The following is a 16,024-nucleotide window of genomic DNA, read 5'->3' as shown; positions in this document are numbered from 1 at the left end:
TGTGTAAAGCTACACCCCCACCCCCCAAGCACACACTGAAGATAGTATGCCAACCACATTTTTGGGTGTGTGTAGGAGCCAGGAAAAAAAAAGCTCTATTACCTCTACACCTATTTGCAGTAAAATAAATAAATAAAATATCTAACCATCTGCTGATATTTCATGACACTTCCAATGTGCTGCTTGAGATATCTGTTTCATTCTGTCTAACAGCATGGCTGGCTCTGTGCCCTGGCTGTGGCCCAAGATCGCCATCAACTGCAGTCGATTCTGACTCAGCACTTCCTTTAAAAAAATTATCATGCTTCAAAGAATGAGAAAAGTGCAATCAAAAGGCATCAAAAAGCAGACAATCTGGGGGAGACAAAAGGGGAAACCATATGTTGTGTTGTGGAAGGAGATGGCTGCAGTCGCCATTTTGCCAACCCCATTCAGAGAATTGGAATTGTATGAAAAATAATAAGGGGCTGTAACTGATCACTGAGCACTGGTGACCCAACTTCCCATTTGATATTTTTTCATTAAAAATGATGATAAAATATAGCCATGAATAAACCTGGCTACAAAAAGACTCTTTATGTCCTATATACCAGGCCCCTCTAAAAAAATAAAACCATACACTGTCTATACAATCTGACAGGTTAAATGGTGGCTTACCACAAACCATGTTTCTGGTTCCTCACTCTGCATAGTAAAGGAATAACACATTTTTTTCTTTTTGGTCATCTACTGTATACAAATACATTAAACTGGAGGTCTACAACACTCTGCTGTAGAGCTTGCCAAGATGAAGAATTAGGAGATTTTCATTTTGAGAGTACTTTATTAATATAATGAATTTAGTTTTATTACAGTGTTTGTAACTTATTGTACTTCATTGTATTTTAATGCTGTTTTTTTTCCCCAACTATACTGTCAGCAGTTCTCTTGGGTAAAGATGGCAAATTCATACACACTGATATTTTTCCATGCCTGCTTTAAACAATCACAGATTCAGAGCCTGGAAGTAATTCATTGTCTCTAAATCATTTTAAAAAACAATTGAATAAACCATTGTATTAATAGTTAAAACAATGCAATTAATGTGTTGTGTTTTATGTCACCAGAGCAGAGTCTTTTAATTTAACATATTTATTTTTAAATGAAGATGATACCAATGTGTTATTAACGATGAATGCAACACACTAATTTACAATGTTCACTAAAAAAAAGAACACTAATGGATCCATTTCCAAAATATCACCAACTGCAGTTAATTAGTTTTACCATTGATTTTTCTGTGCCCTAGTTTAATTCTTCATATACAAATAATTCCTTTCACTTTCTTTCACTTCTTTCATGGTTATCTCATGCACACTGCCTTTCTGAGAGTTTAAAATGCCTAGATTTCAAAATCTGGCTGGAAAATATGATCTTTTAGTTTTTCATTTAGTCCACAAAGATGTTTGTAGTGTAGGGAAGAAAATAATAGTAATAATAATACAAATGGAATACAATAAAACACGGAGAGTGGACTTAAACTGCCTACTGCACAGGTTAGCAAAATAATGAAAGAATCCAACCCAGTCTCATATTCTTGTGGCAGAATGACATTTACTCTTTCTGACTAGACTGACAAGCCCTCAGGCTGTTTTTCTGTGTCAGTTACTGCTGCTGGGGCTATTTGAAAGAACGAAATTTAGAATTCCTTATGCATACAGAACTGATAATTCTCAGGGGACAGGGATAGAGTAAAGCACAGACCATTTTCATGACCAGTTGTGGTGGAACTGAGGTAACAAGCTAACAAAAACTAAGAAATATCCCAGTGAAAGAGAAATGGGGACACCGGCTTTTTTGCTTAAGGACACAGAATAAGTTTTTAATAAAAAGACATGTACGTTTGGAGACATTTTCTAGAGAAGGGCAGTGTTTGGGAAATTACTGTTTTTGGATGGCAAAAATGTCAGAACAGTGAATTTTAATGACATTTCAAAGACTCTCACCTCTCTCGTCCATCAAGACAACCATTTCCATAGGAAAAAAATCCATATAGACATAGAAAAACAGTATTCAAAGGAATCTTCCTTGTGCCAACGTAACACAGCACCATAATCTGTCCTGGTGTTAATCCATCAAGTTAAGGCCTCACCTGAATGGGTGTGTACAGGGAAGTATATCAGTAGAATAAGTCACTTTGTGAGGCAGAGACACTGGAGAAACAGAAAGCTTGTCTCAACTGTCATCTGATCAATGCAGAAATTCATTACTTTTATCCATAGCGAATGCAAGCCATCATTTGTATGTCTAGTTCAAACAATGGTCTCGAGATGGGAAAAATAAGTTTACAATTTACACTCTAAATTAATCGTTGTGTGTCATGTGCCATCAAGTCAAAGCCAAGATACGGGAGATATTTAAGGAATGGTTTTAGTAGCGCCACTCATTTCCCCAATGAATTTCCTTGGCTAAGTGGGGATTCAAATTCCAGTCTCCTTAGTCTCTCAGTCTATCCACCGTGACACACTGGTGTACTCCAGAAGATGGGGTGGAGACGGATTGGAAGGATGGATTTGCACCTGCTGTGATTTCAACTTGGGGAAAAAACGTGAGGGAGGGAGGTAGAGAGAGGAGGGGATGGGGTCTTACCATTTGATAGCTGTTCATTCCAACGTGGGGCAAAAATCTCACACTCTGGTTACAGTGCTAAGGCAGAAGGATTTTTTAAAAAATATATATTTTTGGTGATTTCCTAGTTCTCTTTTAAGAAGAGGAAAGTTTTTGAAATAGGTTTGTTCAGGTCTGAGGGCAGTTCTATGCATACTGTATTTTGTGCCTCTTCTTTCATCCCAGCTCTTCTCAGACATCAGCATTTCCTCATTGTTTCTTTACCCTTTCCCAGACTAATCTCATTCTTCCTTATTCCTTACACATCTTTGTTGTGTATTTGAGTGAATTGGTATCAGTGTCATTACTGTAGTAATGGTATAAGGCAGTGGCACTCCCTTATCCCTCTCCAACCTCATTTTGCCCCAAGTTTTTAAGTTGGGTTTCATTTTGATTTCAGCCTGATGAAAACTTTGAGTATGTAGAAGTATGTTCACAAACTTGATTTTACACCAAAATGTAAAAATAGACAGCTCAAAAACCAATGAAACACACACACTCTCTCTCTCAAATTAGTAAGGGTAATCTTTTCAGACTACCATATCTCCAAATTTCATGCATGTATGCAAAAAAAAAGTTAGAGGTGTGTTTGATTTGCAAATATGCAAATATTAATAGTGGCTGGCACAACTCCACCCCTGCACTCGTTCTTCCAGAAATATAGCAGAATCAGACTGAAGGATCTATTTTTGTTTTATAATGCATGTTAGTGGCAGATATGAAGATATGGACTTAATTTGGACCTAGATCCACATCTGGTTATATCAAGTGTAAATAAGCCTGAGCCGAATTGAGGCAAATCCCAACCACTGAATTTTGCTCTAAACTAAATTGGGACCTCTCTCATAAGCCTCCTGCTTCCCTTCCCTTCCCTTCCCTTCGCCATTAAAATGTCTCTGCAAGTTCGCCACCACAGACTGAAACAATGAAATAGTGCCCCTACACTGCAGATGAAAGGAGAATAGGGGATGGAAGCGGAGAAGTGATTGAACCTGGCAAAATCTATGTACTAAAGTATAGGTATTCAAAGGCAAGGGCATTAAACCATCTATTTACCTTGGGTGCATCACCTAAATGGAGGCATCTGTTTGTGTGTTTTCCAGTGAATGCAGCTTTATGCTTATAATGAAATACGGATTTAGACTGGGGCCAGTTCAATGGACTATGATCAAGTGAAGGAGACCCATTCACAAACATAGATTTCCATACGCAGGTGACGTACTGTATCAGGAATGCTGAACATATATCAATTGCATGTCAAAGTGCACCTAAGTGTTTTCTATTTCTACTGCATGTTTTTCAACAAGTTATGCATTCTAATGAAATTTTCCACTCATATTCTGTCATAATACTGAATTGGATGCAGACTTAGTCAGACTTCAAGTAGACCGGCTGCAATTAATCCCATCTATTTCAGTGACTCAAAATATGATTAAAATGGATTTTGACTACTATTTTAATGCCATTAGAGAAGGACAGTGAAATGGTAAGTAAATGCTAGGTATACCTAAAAATGTTGTATGGGAATGAAATAGACACATTTTTAATTGTATAGGAATATTAATCAGAGAGCCAAAGTTGATTGCATTCTTCTCTCAAACACACTTTTAGTAGAAATCCTGGTTTGGCCATGTGATATGTGGAGAGGTCCATATTTTAATCTCCCAATAGATATGTCACAAGAGAACCTAAGGGTGGATAGGTAGAAAAGGTATGAAATCACTTTTATTATTACCATATGTTTATTTGATTGTTTGTTCCTTGTTTATTGGCTGTGATTCCATTTGAAAAGAACATTGTACCATTAAACCCACATCATGCAGGAAAAGGTAGCAGGCAAATTACAAACAAAATTTACATTCACAAAGTCTCTACTTGAAGTCACCTTCAGGCTGCTTTGGAAGGTGCTGCATGCATTTTAGAGAGGAGAAGGGAGCATTTTTATTGATTTATTGTTACATATTAGAAAATGCCCACCTAGTTAGTGCTCTGCTTTTTTAAAATTATTATTATTATTATTATTATTATTATTATGCAAGTGTGAAAACAAGCATCATTTAAAAAGACATTTACTGAAAGATGTTGCTGACTGAGCACGTAGAACTGGAAAACCTGGTTAACACAGAGTTAAACAGATACAGATAACAGGGTCAGAGATACAGAAGACATTACATTCAGATCACAACAACAGATTCCTCACAACAATTGGACCTAGTATTCTACGAGTCTGTTTGAAAGATGCTGTGGACATCACTGAGATGTAGTTTCTCAGAGAGAAGGACTGGGCAGATGGAAACTGAAGTAACATATTGTACTGAAAACAGACAGAGAAACGCTAAAGTGATTTAGCAGACAATCTAAATTCTGTTTGTTTTTAAAAACACAGAATAGCATTCATGATTTAATATTGCAGTCTGATTTTATATGGCTTTCTCTAAGGATATATATGCAAGTTCATGAAGCCGAATGCCCAACTCCATCATTCACTTTGCTCCCTCCCCAAAGTGAAGGCCTTTGGGGTAATACTGCTTTATTTAATTCTTATTGTTTTAATTAAACAGAACAGAAAGGCAGTGGAGGGGGAATACAATACAGAAATGGGGAACCATCCAAGCTTGCAGACCATTTTTTTAAAGAAATCCATGTACCTGAGATTGAACACATTATAATGTTAAAAAATGTCATGAAAGGACAAAAAGATATATAGAACCCAAGTAAGGAACCACTCTCCTCTTTGGTCTTGGCTTATGAACATTGACTGGCTGAGCTTCTGAGAGTGAACCCCAGATTCATACAGGTCAAAATCTGAGATCTGTGGGACTGTGAACATTTCACTTGGAGGCAGGGAAGTGCCTCCTGTGATTAGTTTCACAGCGGCATAGGCACTTCGGAGGGAATGGTCCCTCAGAAGTGAGCTGACCTGCACATTTCTCACACATTCCTTACAAATCAGAGGGAAAATAGCCTATTTCCCCCCCCCCCAAAAAAAAAAACTCTCCCGTTTTTATAAATAAATCCTGGCATGTTGAAAAGTTAGGCATCAGGAAGATGGCTGTGGAGAACCTTCCTTTCAACATGCAAATAATTTTTCTCCAGTGTGAGAGACACCTCAGAAATGTGGGGGATTTTTGAGCAGCTTGTAGTGGAACAACTGTGAAAAGACGCAACAATGTGACTTCACCAAGCATGGGCTTTGTCCCTTCATTCATTAATTAAAAATATAACATAAATGTAGCTTTTCTTTCACTTGTAGTTGTCTTTGAGCAGAATATCACACCCATCCCTCTTTGCTTCTTTTTTTAACAACATTAATAGCTCTCTCAATGCTGTCAGGCTCCAGACAGAAACATGAGTGCACCCTATATTAAATGAGTAATTGTTTAGATCAGGTTAAGAGTCTCACTTTTCACCTCTAATCAAAGCAAAACTCAGATGAGCAGAAAGCAGAATAGGAGTTATAACCACAAATAGAAAAAGTGAGTTTTGGTGGGGGCTGCTTTCCAGACAGGCAGCATGATTAGTGGCCCATGCTAGTTGTGACAGTTTGGGAGTTATTGGGAGGAGGTTGAATGGATATCTCCCTTCTCTGGGACAACTGGCCACGTAGTTCATTAATAGTCTAGTTTTCCCACAAAACCTGGTTTGCTTTGTGGCCTGCCATGCAGTGCTTTCGTCACACTTTGTTGTAGGCTGAAAACAGGTAAATAGGTCTCAACGAAGAAATGTAATATTAAAAGAAGAACATTGTACAAACAGCCATAGGCAGACAAGACATTGGCTTACACACAGCGACACGAAACGGACTCTTGTGTCCCATTAGCCAAAGACATGTTCACTATGAGTTTCTGAGAGGGTCTACACGACACACTTATTATCAAATTGATAGCACTTTTAACTGTTATGGCTCCACCATAACATGAATACAGGGATTCTAACCATGTAACTGCAGCAGTTACTTGCCCAGAAGAAATTGGCATGAAGCCACACAGGTGCATGAACTGTTCACAGACAATATGGCACAGGTCATCATGGCTGTGAAATGGCAGTATTCTTGCTTTTACCATAGGCGAAGCACAATCCGTCTGGCTTATCTTCACACCCCACGGTCAGCATACTGAGACAGGCCTCCCTGGGCTGTGAGGTGGGAAGGTCAATCGGCTTTCTCTCTGGTTTTCTGCACTCTCTGAAGAACTTTCCTAGGCCTGGTTTGTTTATTTATTCTAGCTGCTTCCTCATTTATCTATCCGGGGCTACAAAAGCTGCAGCTTCCTCTTGACTTTTGTCTTATTCTCATGCGTACTCAGGTAACCGGAAACTTATTTTTGGCCTTTTAAGATCATATCACTATAGTTGGGGAGCCCCTGCAGCCAGAAGATGTTAGTATAAACCTTCCTTTTATCTTTTCTGCCTTGCATCCATTCATCATCACCATATTAAATAAGCAATTGTTATATCATGAGACACAAATAGCTTGACTTCTAATTATTCCACCAAATTACGAACCCAAAGAGTCCATAGGATGGAGTTATGGCACGATAGTGGTGTCACTGTTGTAACAGTGTAATGTTAATGCCTACTCTGAATACCGGTCATATTTAAATAGTTACAATTGTAATTCCTCTTTTTTTTCCAGGCAATCTTGGGAACTACAAGTTCTGGATGGGGAAGGACTATCCATGAATTCTGAGCACTCTTGAAAAATTTTGTTTCCCAAGATCTTTGGGGAAGACCAGGTTACTTAAGTTGGTGCACATGGTTATGAGACTCTGGAAGCTGCTGAGCTGAGGACAAGGACTTATTTTTCTCCTGATGGTCCAAAGTCTTTTCCCACTGTTTATTCACAGCTAGGAGAAAGTTACTTCATGATTCTTTACAAATTCAGTCTCCCTACCACACAGTCATTTGGCAAGACCTTTCTCTGGACGGGAAATCTAGGTTGACAGACACAGCCCCTGCACAGAGAGGAGGGTTGTCTCACCTATGATCACCTCATTAAGGAACTTCCAGTCCAGGAGCCAAGACAAACTTGGTCCCTTATTGCTTTGAAAAGATGCCAAAGGAGAGAACAGTTTTCAAGGGTGTTTTAGGCCCAGTGAGTACCAGATGTTTGTTTCCACGGTTGATGTGTCATTCCTTATAGTTTTAACCTGTAAACCACCCAAAGTAGTGCTTGCACTAATGGAGTGGTACATAAATCAAATCAATCAGTCCATCCATCAACCAATCACATTAATAGCTTTAACATGTGCTTAGATTCCTGCCTTTAAAATCTTTAAAATGTTTTTTCTTTCATTTCATTTTGCTCTGCAACGATTTCCTTCCATGTATCACGAGGCACCTTAAGGGCCCTGTTGGAACTTCAAGGTAAAATCTACGTTTTTCTCAAAGAACAAACACAAAAATAATAACCTAGTTGTTCCACTTAGGTACTGCATATCCTTGAAATGTGCAATTAAAAAAGGAAGAGTTGAGCTTTAACAATCAGTAGCATTTATCTGCTTTCGTACAATAGGTGTGGCCAAAAAAAGAAGAACAGAGTGATGAGGTGATCATCACACCCACCCATCCCAGAAGCATGTGGACCTTCTGGCATCACACTCGTAAAGTTAATAACCACAAGCTTTTTAAAGACAATCAGATTTAATATGGCTACTCATTTTGATTATGCCACCGCTCAGTGAAAGTGGCCCAATGGCTAAGTGCTAGGATGCTTTCCCACTAAGCTTTTAAGACCAGGAAGACTGATAAAATATTTTGCAGCCTTTTGCGTTATTGGAATGCTTCCTTGGAAACCCATTAATAAGTTATTTCATGGAACAAGCCCAATAAGTATTTTCTGTGCCATCTATACCCCATATTATGTATCTGTGGATAAATGGTATCACTGTAGGCTGCAGGTGGGGGAAAATAATTTGAATGCTCACCACATTAAAGCAAAACAAACCATCACAGTCTCACACGTCAGGAAGAAGACTAGCATGGGAACATCGCCCTGACCTGTTGGCAATTCACATGTAGGAAATCTGTTTTTAAAAAGTGTGGCAAAATTAAAAGATTGAATCCCACCACTTGTATAGTCATAAGTGGTAGAACCTGACCAGCAATAAACAGGTATATTACATGGTGATGCTGATCATATATTTTTATCTCTGCTTTCAGCATGAACCTGGAGTGTGCTATTAACGAACAATTGATGATAAACATCATGTTTTGTTACACTCACTAGAAAGCCCTCTTTTTGGCATAACAACAGAATTAGTACGGTTACTGAACATGTGCAGAAGCCCATCTGCTCCAAACTTGGTGCAGAGAGCAGAAGAAAGAATCTTGCTGCAGCAGAAAATTACACAAAGGGCAGTTTTATCCTATTGGGACATTGAGCTCAATGCTACCATCTTCACTGGTAATAATCATCAAACCAGCACCTTTTTTTAAAAAAAACTGACAATGCCCACTAAAGTTACTTTTTAGACTACAGCTCCCAACCAGCATGTCAGAGATTCTGGCAATGGCCTTCCAAGAAAAGTAACAGTTCTTGTTGCTGGACCCCCCTTTTCCAAGCAGAATATTACTGATTTTGAGTCCTTCCCTCATGTCACTAAAGATTCAACTTTCTCAAATTTAGCACTGCTGGGAACCTCCAGGATTATTAGTAGGAAACATTCTGGATTATTTGGCATGGGATTGTACCCAGAAATGTTGTGATCAGTGACCTATGATTTCAAAGCGGGCATATGTAGTACAAACTAAGCTAGTACAAATGATGGAAGCCTAGATGCAAAGAGTCTAACATCTTTACGCTTATTTCATTTACTATTTCATTTTAAGAGGTGAACTATACTATAGTAAACATTTAATTTACATTGGCCCAGTGAAGGATATTCACTTCAAATAAGCAATTGATTGGTTTTACTGATGTTTCCCACATACTGCCACAGCCAACGACCCTCAAATATCACAAAGAGGATAGGGGTGCCATACCCCTCCATATGGTGTCTAACTCCTTTACCGGCCATGGAAAAATAACTGGAGGATTTCAACAAAGTTGGTTTGATAGTGCAGTCTGACAGCCTGGAAATGTGTGGGAGTCTTAGAGGACTAGATGATAAGTTCTGACAGAATTTCATTAATCATTGCAGGAAAAGCAGTACTTTCCAGATAGAAGAAATTCCTTCCTTACTAGCTTCTTGTTATGGCTCCTCTAAAGCAGCAAGACATTTGCCCAGAAGATTTTGAGGCATTAGATACTTATTTGTAAAGTACAGGTAGAGCTAGCTTTTCCACCACTCTGACCCTTCGATATGAAATGTAAATAGTGAGTGATGCAGTTCACAAATCATCTCTTACCAGTGACGGGGAAAAAAATAGGAAAAACAAGGAGGAAAGCTCCCATTTTAGCTAGGGATCTCTCAGGTATAGAAAAAGGAGATTTCCCAAATATAGGCCTGTGCTGAGCACTCCCCCATTTCTATTATGCCAAAACAAAAAAACAAACAAAAAGCAATTTTGTAAAGATTGAGATATTTTTTTTTCCCATTGCTAAAATTGTGAGAATTTTGAATACTGAAATATTTTTTCATTGTCATGATGGTCATCATCATCACCACCACTACTCCTTTCCCAGACACTCTGCTCTCATTACATTTCCCCTTGCTCTTGTGTGGTTAATGCTTCTGCCATTTTGCACACTTAATCACCCAGGTGATCACAGCCTATGAGAGATGACATAGTGACCGGGATGATGTCACACTGTCAGGTAGCAATAAGAATTGGATATGTGATGACATTACATGGAGAGGGGAGAGTAAATGGAGAGAAGGCGATGCTTCTTAGGTAATTTACATGAATGATTCCAACCAATCATGGATCACATAGTGAACTACATCACTACACCATGTAGTAAAACAAGATATGTTACATGGTGATGTCAGTTAGGGCAAATCAAGTCATTTAGGAGAGGAAACAAAGGGCAATGTGTATGGGCAGAAACAATTTCATAGGCATTGCCACCACCACCATCCTCAGAAAGCATTCTTTGACACTTCCAAAAATGTTCCCCCCCAAAAGTGAGTACTTTCAGTTCTGCCCTAGAAAGGGGACATACTAATGCTGTGGAGGCCTAGAGTGACCTGATCCACTCTTGGAGATAACTCCAATAAATGGGGACCCCCCCCCAAAAAAAAAAACACCACAGAAAAAGCACCTGAGCCACCTGTTGATCTTGTTGGGTGAGCTCCCTGTCTCCTGCTGGGAGATAAAAACAAGCATGCTATTGTCCCTTTTTTTCTGCTTAATGTACACCTGTCTTTATTGAACATACGTAGAACTATGGCTTTATAATAATAAAAAGTTGTGTAGACTGCAGCTTCTTAATCTTTACATCCATTTGGAGGCATCTACTAGATGTGGATATGTACAAAATAAGGAATGGATGGGAGAAGATGGGTGTGGGGGGCAGGACTTGAGTGAATGATTGGGCGGGAAGGCAGGAGCAGTGGGTGGGAACAGGTTGCGTGATGTGTGGCCAGTATATAAATTCCCCATTGAACCAATGAGAAATCCATTGCTTTACTGTCCATGGACAGGCTGGCAGTCTGTAACTATTTACTTCTTAAACATGTCCTGGAGGGGACCGGGCAGGTATTTGATAACGGTGTCTAGAATGCTTTCATCCTCATCTTCATCTTCATCCCCACAGCCGGGCGGTATGGCCTTCTTTGGACGTGTCAGACTTCCTTCAGCATTTGCTTCCAGAGCTGCTTGGGCTTCTGCTTCTCTTTCTTCCTTCTTCTTAATTCCATACTGCAGAAGATGAGGGGGATGGAGGGGAAAGGGAATGGAGGAGGGAAAAAAAAAACCCAAATAAGATACTGTCACTCTTTCCACCAATCCCTAGAATTTTTTTAAAAAGAGTAGCAGACAATGCCTGCTGAATGTTAATATTTGCTTTTACAAAGACCTCATCTTGCCAGAGCATCTGATGGTCAATATTGTGCTGAGCCTTTAAATCAAACATTAGTTTTAAAATGTCAGGCGAGCTTTGAATTATAAAACTGAAGAAGAAAAAAGGCTTGACTTCTAGAAATCAAAGAGACCTTATATAAAAACCAAATCCCTCTTAATCCCCAGCTCAGTTGCACAAAAGGTGAACATAGAAGATTATTAAAAACAAACAAAACAAGCAATAATTTCCAGAGTGTTGGTACCAAATTTGGGGGTAAAATTACTTTTTTGGACACCCAGTATTCCCAGATAGCAGAGTTAGGAACTGCACCCTAGAAAGTCATTTTCCAAAATCCTGGACAATGCAGCCATAAGGAGAGTTGCTTATTTATTTATTCTCTACATTGTAGGGGAGAATAATCACCTGATCTTCTACATTCCTGGATGTTTGATCAGATGTAAGGCGATAGTAAAACTGAGGGATGGCAGTAAACTCCTTTCATCAAACGGGATGTTAACTCTACAGTTGGCAATTGATATTTTCAGCTGCATCCTGAGCTCCTGTTATGAGCCTTGTGGCACAGTGGCTCAGCCAAAACCCTGTTCATGGCCTGGGTTTAATCCCAGGTAGCTAGGTTGAGCTTCATTCAGCCTTCTGTCCTTCTGAGGTTGGCAAATTGAATACCCAACTTGCTGGGCAGGGGGAGGGAGGAGCAATGTGCAGCCTGCATAATTAAATTGCAAACTGCCACAAGAGAGTGCTTTGAGCACTGTAGGGCAGTATATAAGTAGCACGCTTTGGTTTTTTTTGGCTTTGTTAAAGATCCATAAATATCTAAAGTAGGATTTTGAAGGTCTTTCCCACAACCTGGTTTGGGCTTGGTACCCTGGCTGGGATAGGTAGAGAGAGACATGCTTGATAATTAATGGAAATAATAGTAATGCACCATCTAGTCCATTAAGAGTTATAGTGACCCTTTTCAGGGTTTTCCAAGTAGAGAGTACTCAGAACTGGTTTACCATTCCTTTCTTCTGGGGGTGCCCTGAGACTATGAAACTTGCCCAAGGCTACACAGCTAGATTAGCTACATGCACATCGCCAACAAAATTAGGAACAAATGAGAGAAACATGTCATCAAAAAAGAATAGTGCATATTTGCATTATATCGGCATATGTTAATTTGTGCGCAGGAACACAAGAAAAAATTACTGTCATTTAAATAGGCATGCAATATTTCCCTCCATAAGGGGAAGGACTGGGACCAAGGTGATCTGTCTTCTGTCCAAGATCTGGTATTAAAAAGAGCTCAGTAGCTTGGAAATTCCTCTTCTCCTATTCTATGGTTCTCATTTTTAAATCTGTACTTGGACTAAATGGATCCCCAAGTTGGAGGACTGCCATTGACAAAGTAGAGGAAGTGGCCAACCAATGACAGGTCAGAGCCAAGAAAATTCCATACTAGCCCGAAAGATGTTGAGTCCTTCATGTTTCCCTTAGTTTCTGTGGTAGTATGATGTTGGTGACATGGACACCTCAATCTGTTGTATATCAGAATACGTTGTCAGACAAACAGTTAGGGAGACTTCTATGTCATATGATGTAATTATGAACTATCTAGAGATCCCAGTTACCCCAATTAGTCCCTACATAAGTTATCAGTCAGCTATCATCATCATCACCACCACCACCACCACCATTGTCATCTTAGAACTGCACAGCTGAAAGGGATTATAGAGTAAAGCCCTTGTCAGGGAGGCATAGTGGGGAGCTGAACGTCCAACCTCTGGCTTCACAACCAGATACCTAAACTACTGAATTGTCCATCAGAGCTCACCCATCCATAGCCAACATTCTCAAAGGGCAGGAGAGCACTGTTGGTTAAAATATTTCTAGTTGCATGGGAATCAAGACAGTGCAGCTTGTTCACATGCACTCAGAGTTTTCTCTCGTTTGTTCTCGTGCTGAAGGGTTCTCTCTTTTGGTCTGTCAAACTCAATAAGTCCCTAGCATGGAGGAAGCCATGGTGTACCTGCTTCCCATACAGGTATTAAAAATGAGAAGCCCATCAATTAAAAAAAAAAGAGGTGACAACCCTAGTTCAGCATTTATGCGGTTGAACTTGCAGAGGTTTCAAACCCATGCTTTAAAGAGTTATGCACTCAGATTGTGGGGGCAGATGGATATGCCACTTTTTCCACATTTGATTTTTAAAAAACAAACAAACCTGCAGTTCCTCCCATGTACACTACAAGGAAAATGGTGAATTTTGGTAAATTCTCCCAGAAAGGAATGTAAATGAAGCCAAATTTGGCCATATACACAAGCCAAATTCAATTCATACCATTATTTCCTACTTGTGGGGGGAGCGGACCATGTTTTATCTGTCAGCCATATACATGCATAGATTCTCAGAGAAAAAAATAACGTGGCAATCCTAACTCAGTACTAAGATGAAGAGACAGGGATTCAAACTCAGACTTCTAGCAGCTAATTGCTTAAAGTTTTAGGTCTGGATAGACATATTAGCTTAATTTTTCCCACAAGAATGTTCAAAAGCTCTGGCTCTTTCCATTTCCAATATGAGAAAACTTGCGAATATAAGCAAATTCATATCCACAGTGAACGCAAAGAAAACTGTCACAAATCCCTGTTTATCAGGTTGCTCCAGTGGTACAACAAGGAGTCTCCTATTGAAATAATACCTGTACTCCCATCATGACATAAGGCAGGAAACATGTATATTTGGGGAATCATAATACTGTATGTTAAATCTCTTTTTGGAAAGACCCTCCAATTTTTTTTTTTAAAAAAATAGACTAGAGAAAAATCCAGAGCTCTTTTCCTCATTGTTTTATTTAGAAATTTACAGCAGCAAAAGTACCTCACAGTTGCCTTTTCAATTATGTCAAATTAAGGAGGCATATGGTAACCACATAGGCTGAGCAACAAGCAAATGACTGGTCTGTGTGATCTAAAAGTATCTGCTTGGTCTAAACATTTCCGACACCTTTGACTTGCATTTTGCCTTTGATTAAACCACTGAATGGAAATCAAGAGGAAATTCAATCTAGAAGACTTGGAGGATAACTAGCTAAGGACAAACCTCCCCATAAAGGCTGGTAAAAATACTTGGTGAGAATGAATGGTTTCAAAAAGAAAATTACAGGGGATTTAAAGGAGATCAAAGGATTATCCTGGGACAAACTTGTTCAGCTGTCCCTTAGATTCAATAGGCAAGCAGCAGGTGCTCTTTTGAGAGTTGTTTCTTGAAAAAAAATGCTGTTATGTTTTTATTTTTTTCTTTCTTTCATGTATGAATTTTCAGACTGACACTGTTAGATCACCATATTGTTGAATGTTTTGTTATGTGGTGTTGTGTGGGGCTTAAATTTTAACCTGTAAACTGTCCAGAGTAGTGATTGCACTAATGAGGCAGTATATGAATAAAATAAAATAAAATCCATCAATCAATAACTCATCCTCATTTTCTTGCAGACTGTGGCACCCTCAAGAAATAATTCATAAGCAGTTTAGATCCAAGAAACTTCTTAATATTTAGCACGTGTGCACTTTTATTTCAAGTATTTATACAATACCTTTCATAGATTAGAAAAATTAATTAGGTTCAGATACATTGCAGATAATTTCACATCATATAACCTCACAGAGATGTTTCACTTTCAAATGCTTTCAAATGCAATTCATAATGTAAATACTTATATGACTTGTGCTTCTGCATATTTTTCTCCCTGCTTGTGAGACATTAGATATTTTCCATAGACATCAACAAAAGGTTTCACAGTTGCAAAGCTCATTTTTGTGCAGAAACTGATACAAATTGTGGGAAACTATAACAGGAAGCCAAGTTTGCAAATCTGAGCAGGACCGTTAATTAGGTCACAAAGTCAGAGGGTCACCATACATTAGAAACAACTTGGCAGCACATACCAACAAGGACTGCTCTGTTCCATGGACTTTTAAAAACCAGAAGCATAGGATGGAGTGGTTGCATCTTTTTGCACAATCACTCAGTACTTTTGTGTGTGCTGAGCAGATCAGTTGGGATGGGGGCAAGGTTTGGGTATTTTTAAAAAGGATATCTGTGAAAGGATAAAACCCTGAAGAAAATTAATTGTCCCATACAACCCACCACCCAATTTGGTCCATAGTTTAGCTGTCACCTCCATCTATATAACCTACTTAACTAACCACTGAACTTTCAAGCCAGAAGACTTGGTAGGACTTCATTTCCTGTAAGAGGCAAGGAGTGAGAACATCAAAAAGAGCCTTAAATATGGAGCTGGTTTCTAGTGAATTAGGGGCACTTACAGCACTGCGGGTTAAACTGTAGACGTCTCTGTGCTGTCACTTGTCCCAGCTCCTGCCAACCTAGCAGTTTGAAAGCATGTAAAAATGCGAGTAGATAAATAGGTA

General features: G+C 39.1%; 1 protein-coding gene across 2 annotated transcripts in view; it reads right to left on the bottom strand.

Annotated features, from left to right (window-relative positions):
* Positions 1-4,369: 4,369 nt before the first annotated feature.
* Positions 4,370-16,024, bottom strand: part of CPLX1 (complexin 1) — a 186,071-nt gene continuing 174,416 nt past the window's right edge. For both annotated transcript variants that reach the window (XM_020807063.3, XM_078384819.1), the window contains exon 4: positions 4,370-11,448. In XM_020807063.3, coding sequence (XP_020662722.1) covers positions 11,251-11,448 — 198 coding nt within the window. In that variant the 3' untranslated portion in view covers positions 4,370-11,250. The remainder of the gene's footprint in view (positions 11,449-16,024) is intronic.

Source organism: Pogona vitticeps, chromosome 2 (assembly GCF_051106095.1).
Source record: "Pogona vitticeps strain Pit_001003342236 chromosome 2, PviZW2.1, whole genome shotgun sequence".
Classification (NCBI taxonomy): domain Eukaryota; kingdom Metazoa; phylum Chordata; class Lepidosauria; order Squamata; family Agamidae; genus Pogona; species Pogona vitticeps.
This window is presented reverse-complemented; position numbering and strand designations above follow the sequence as displayed.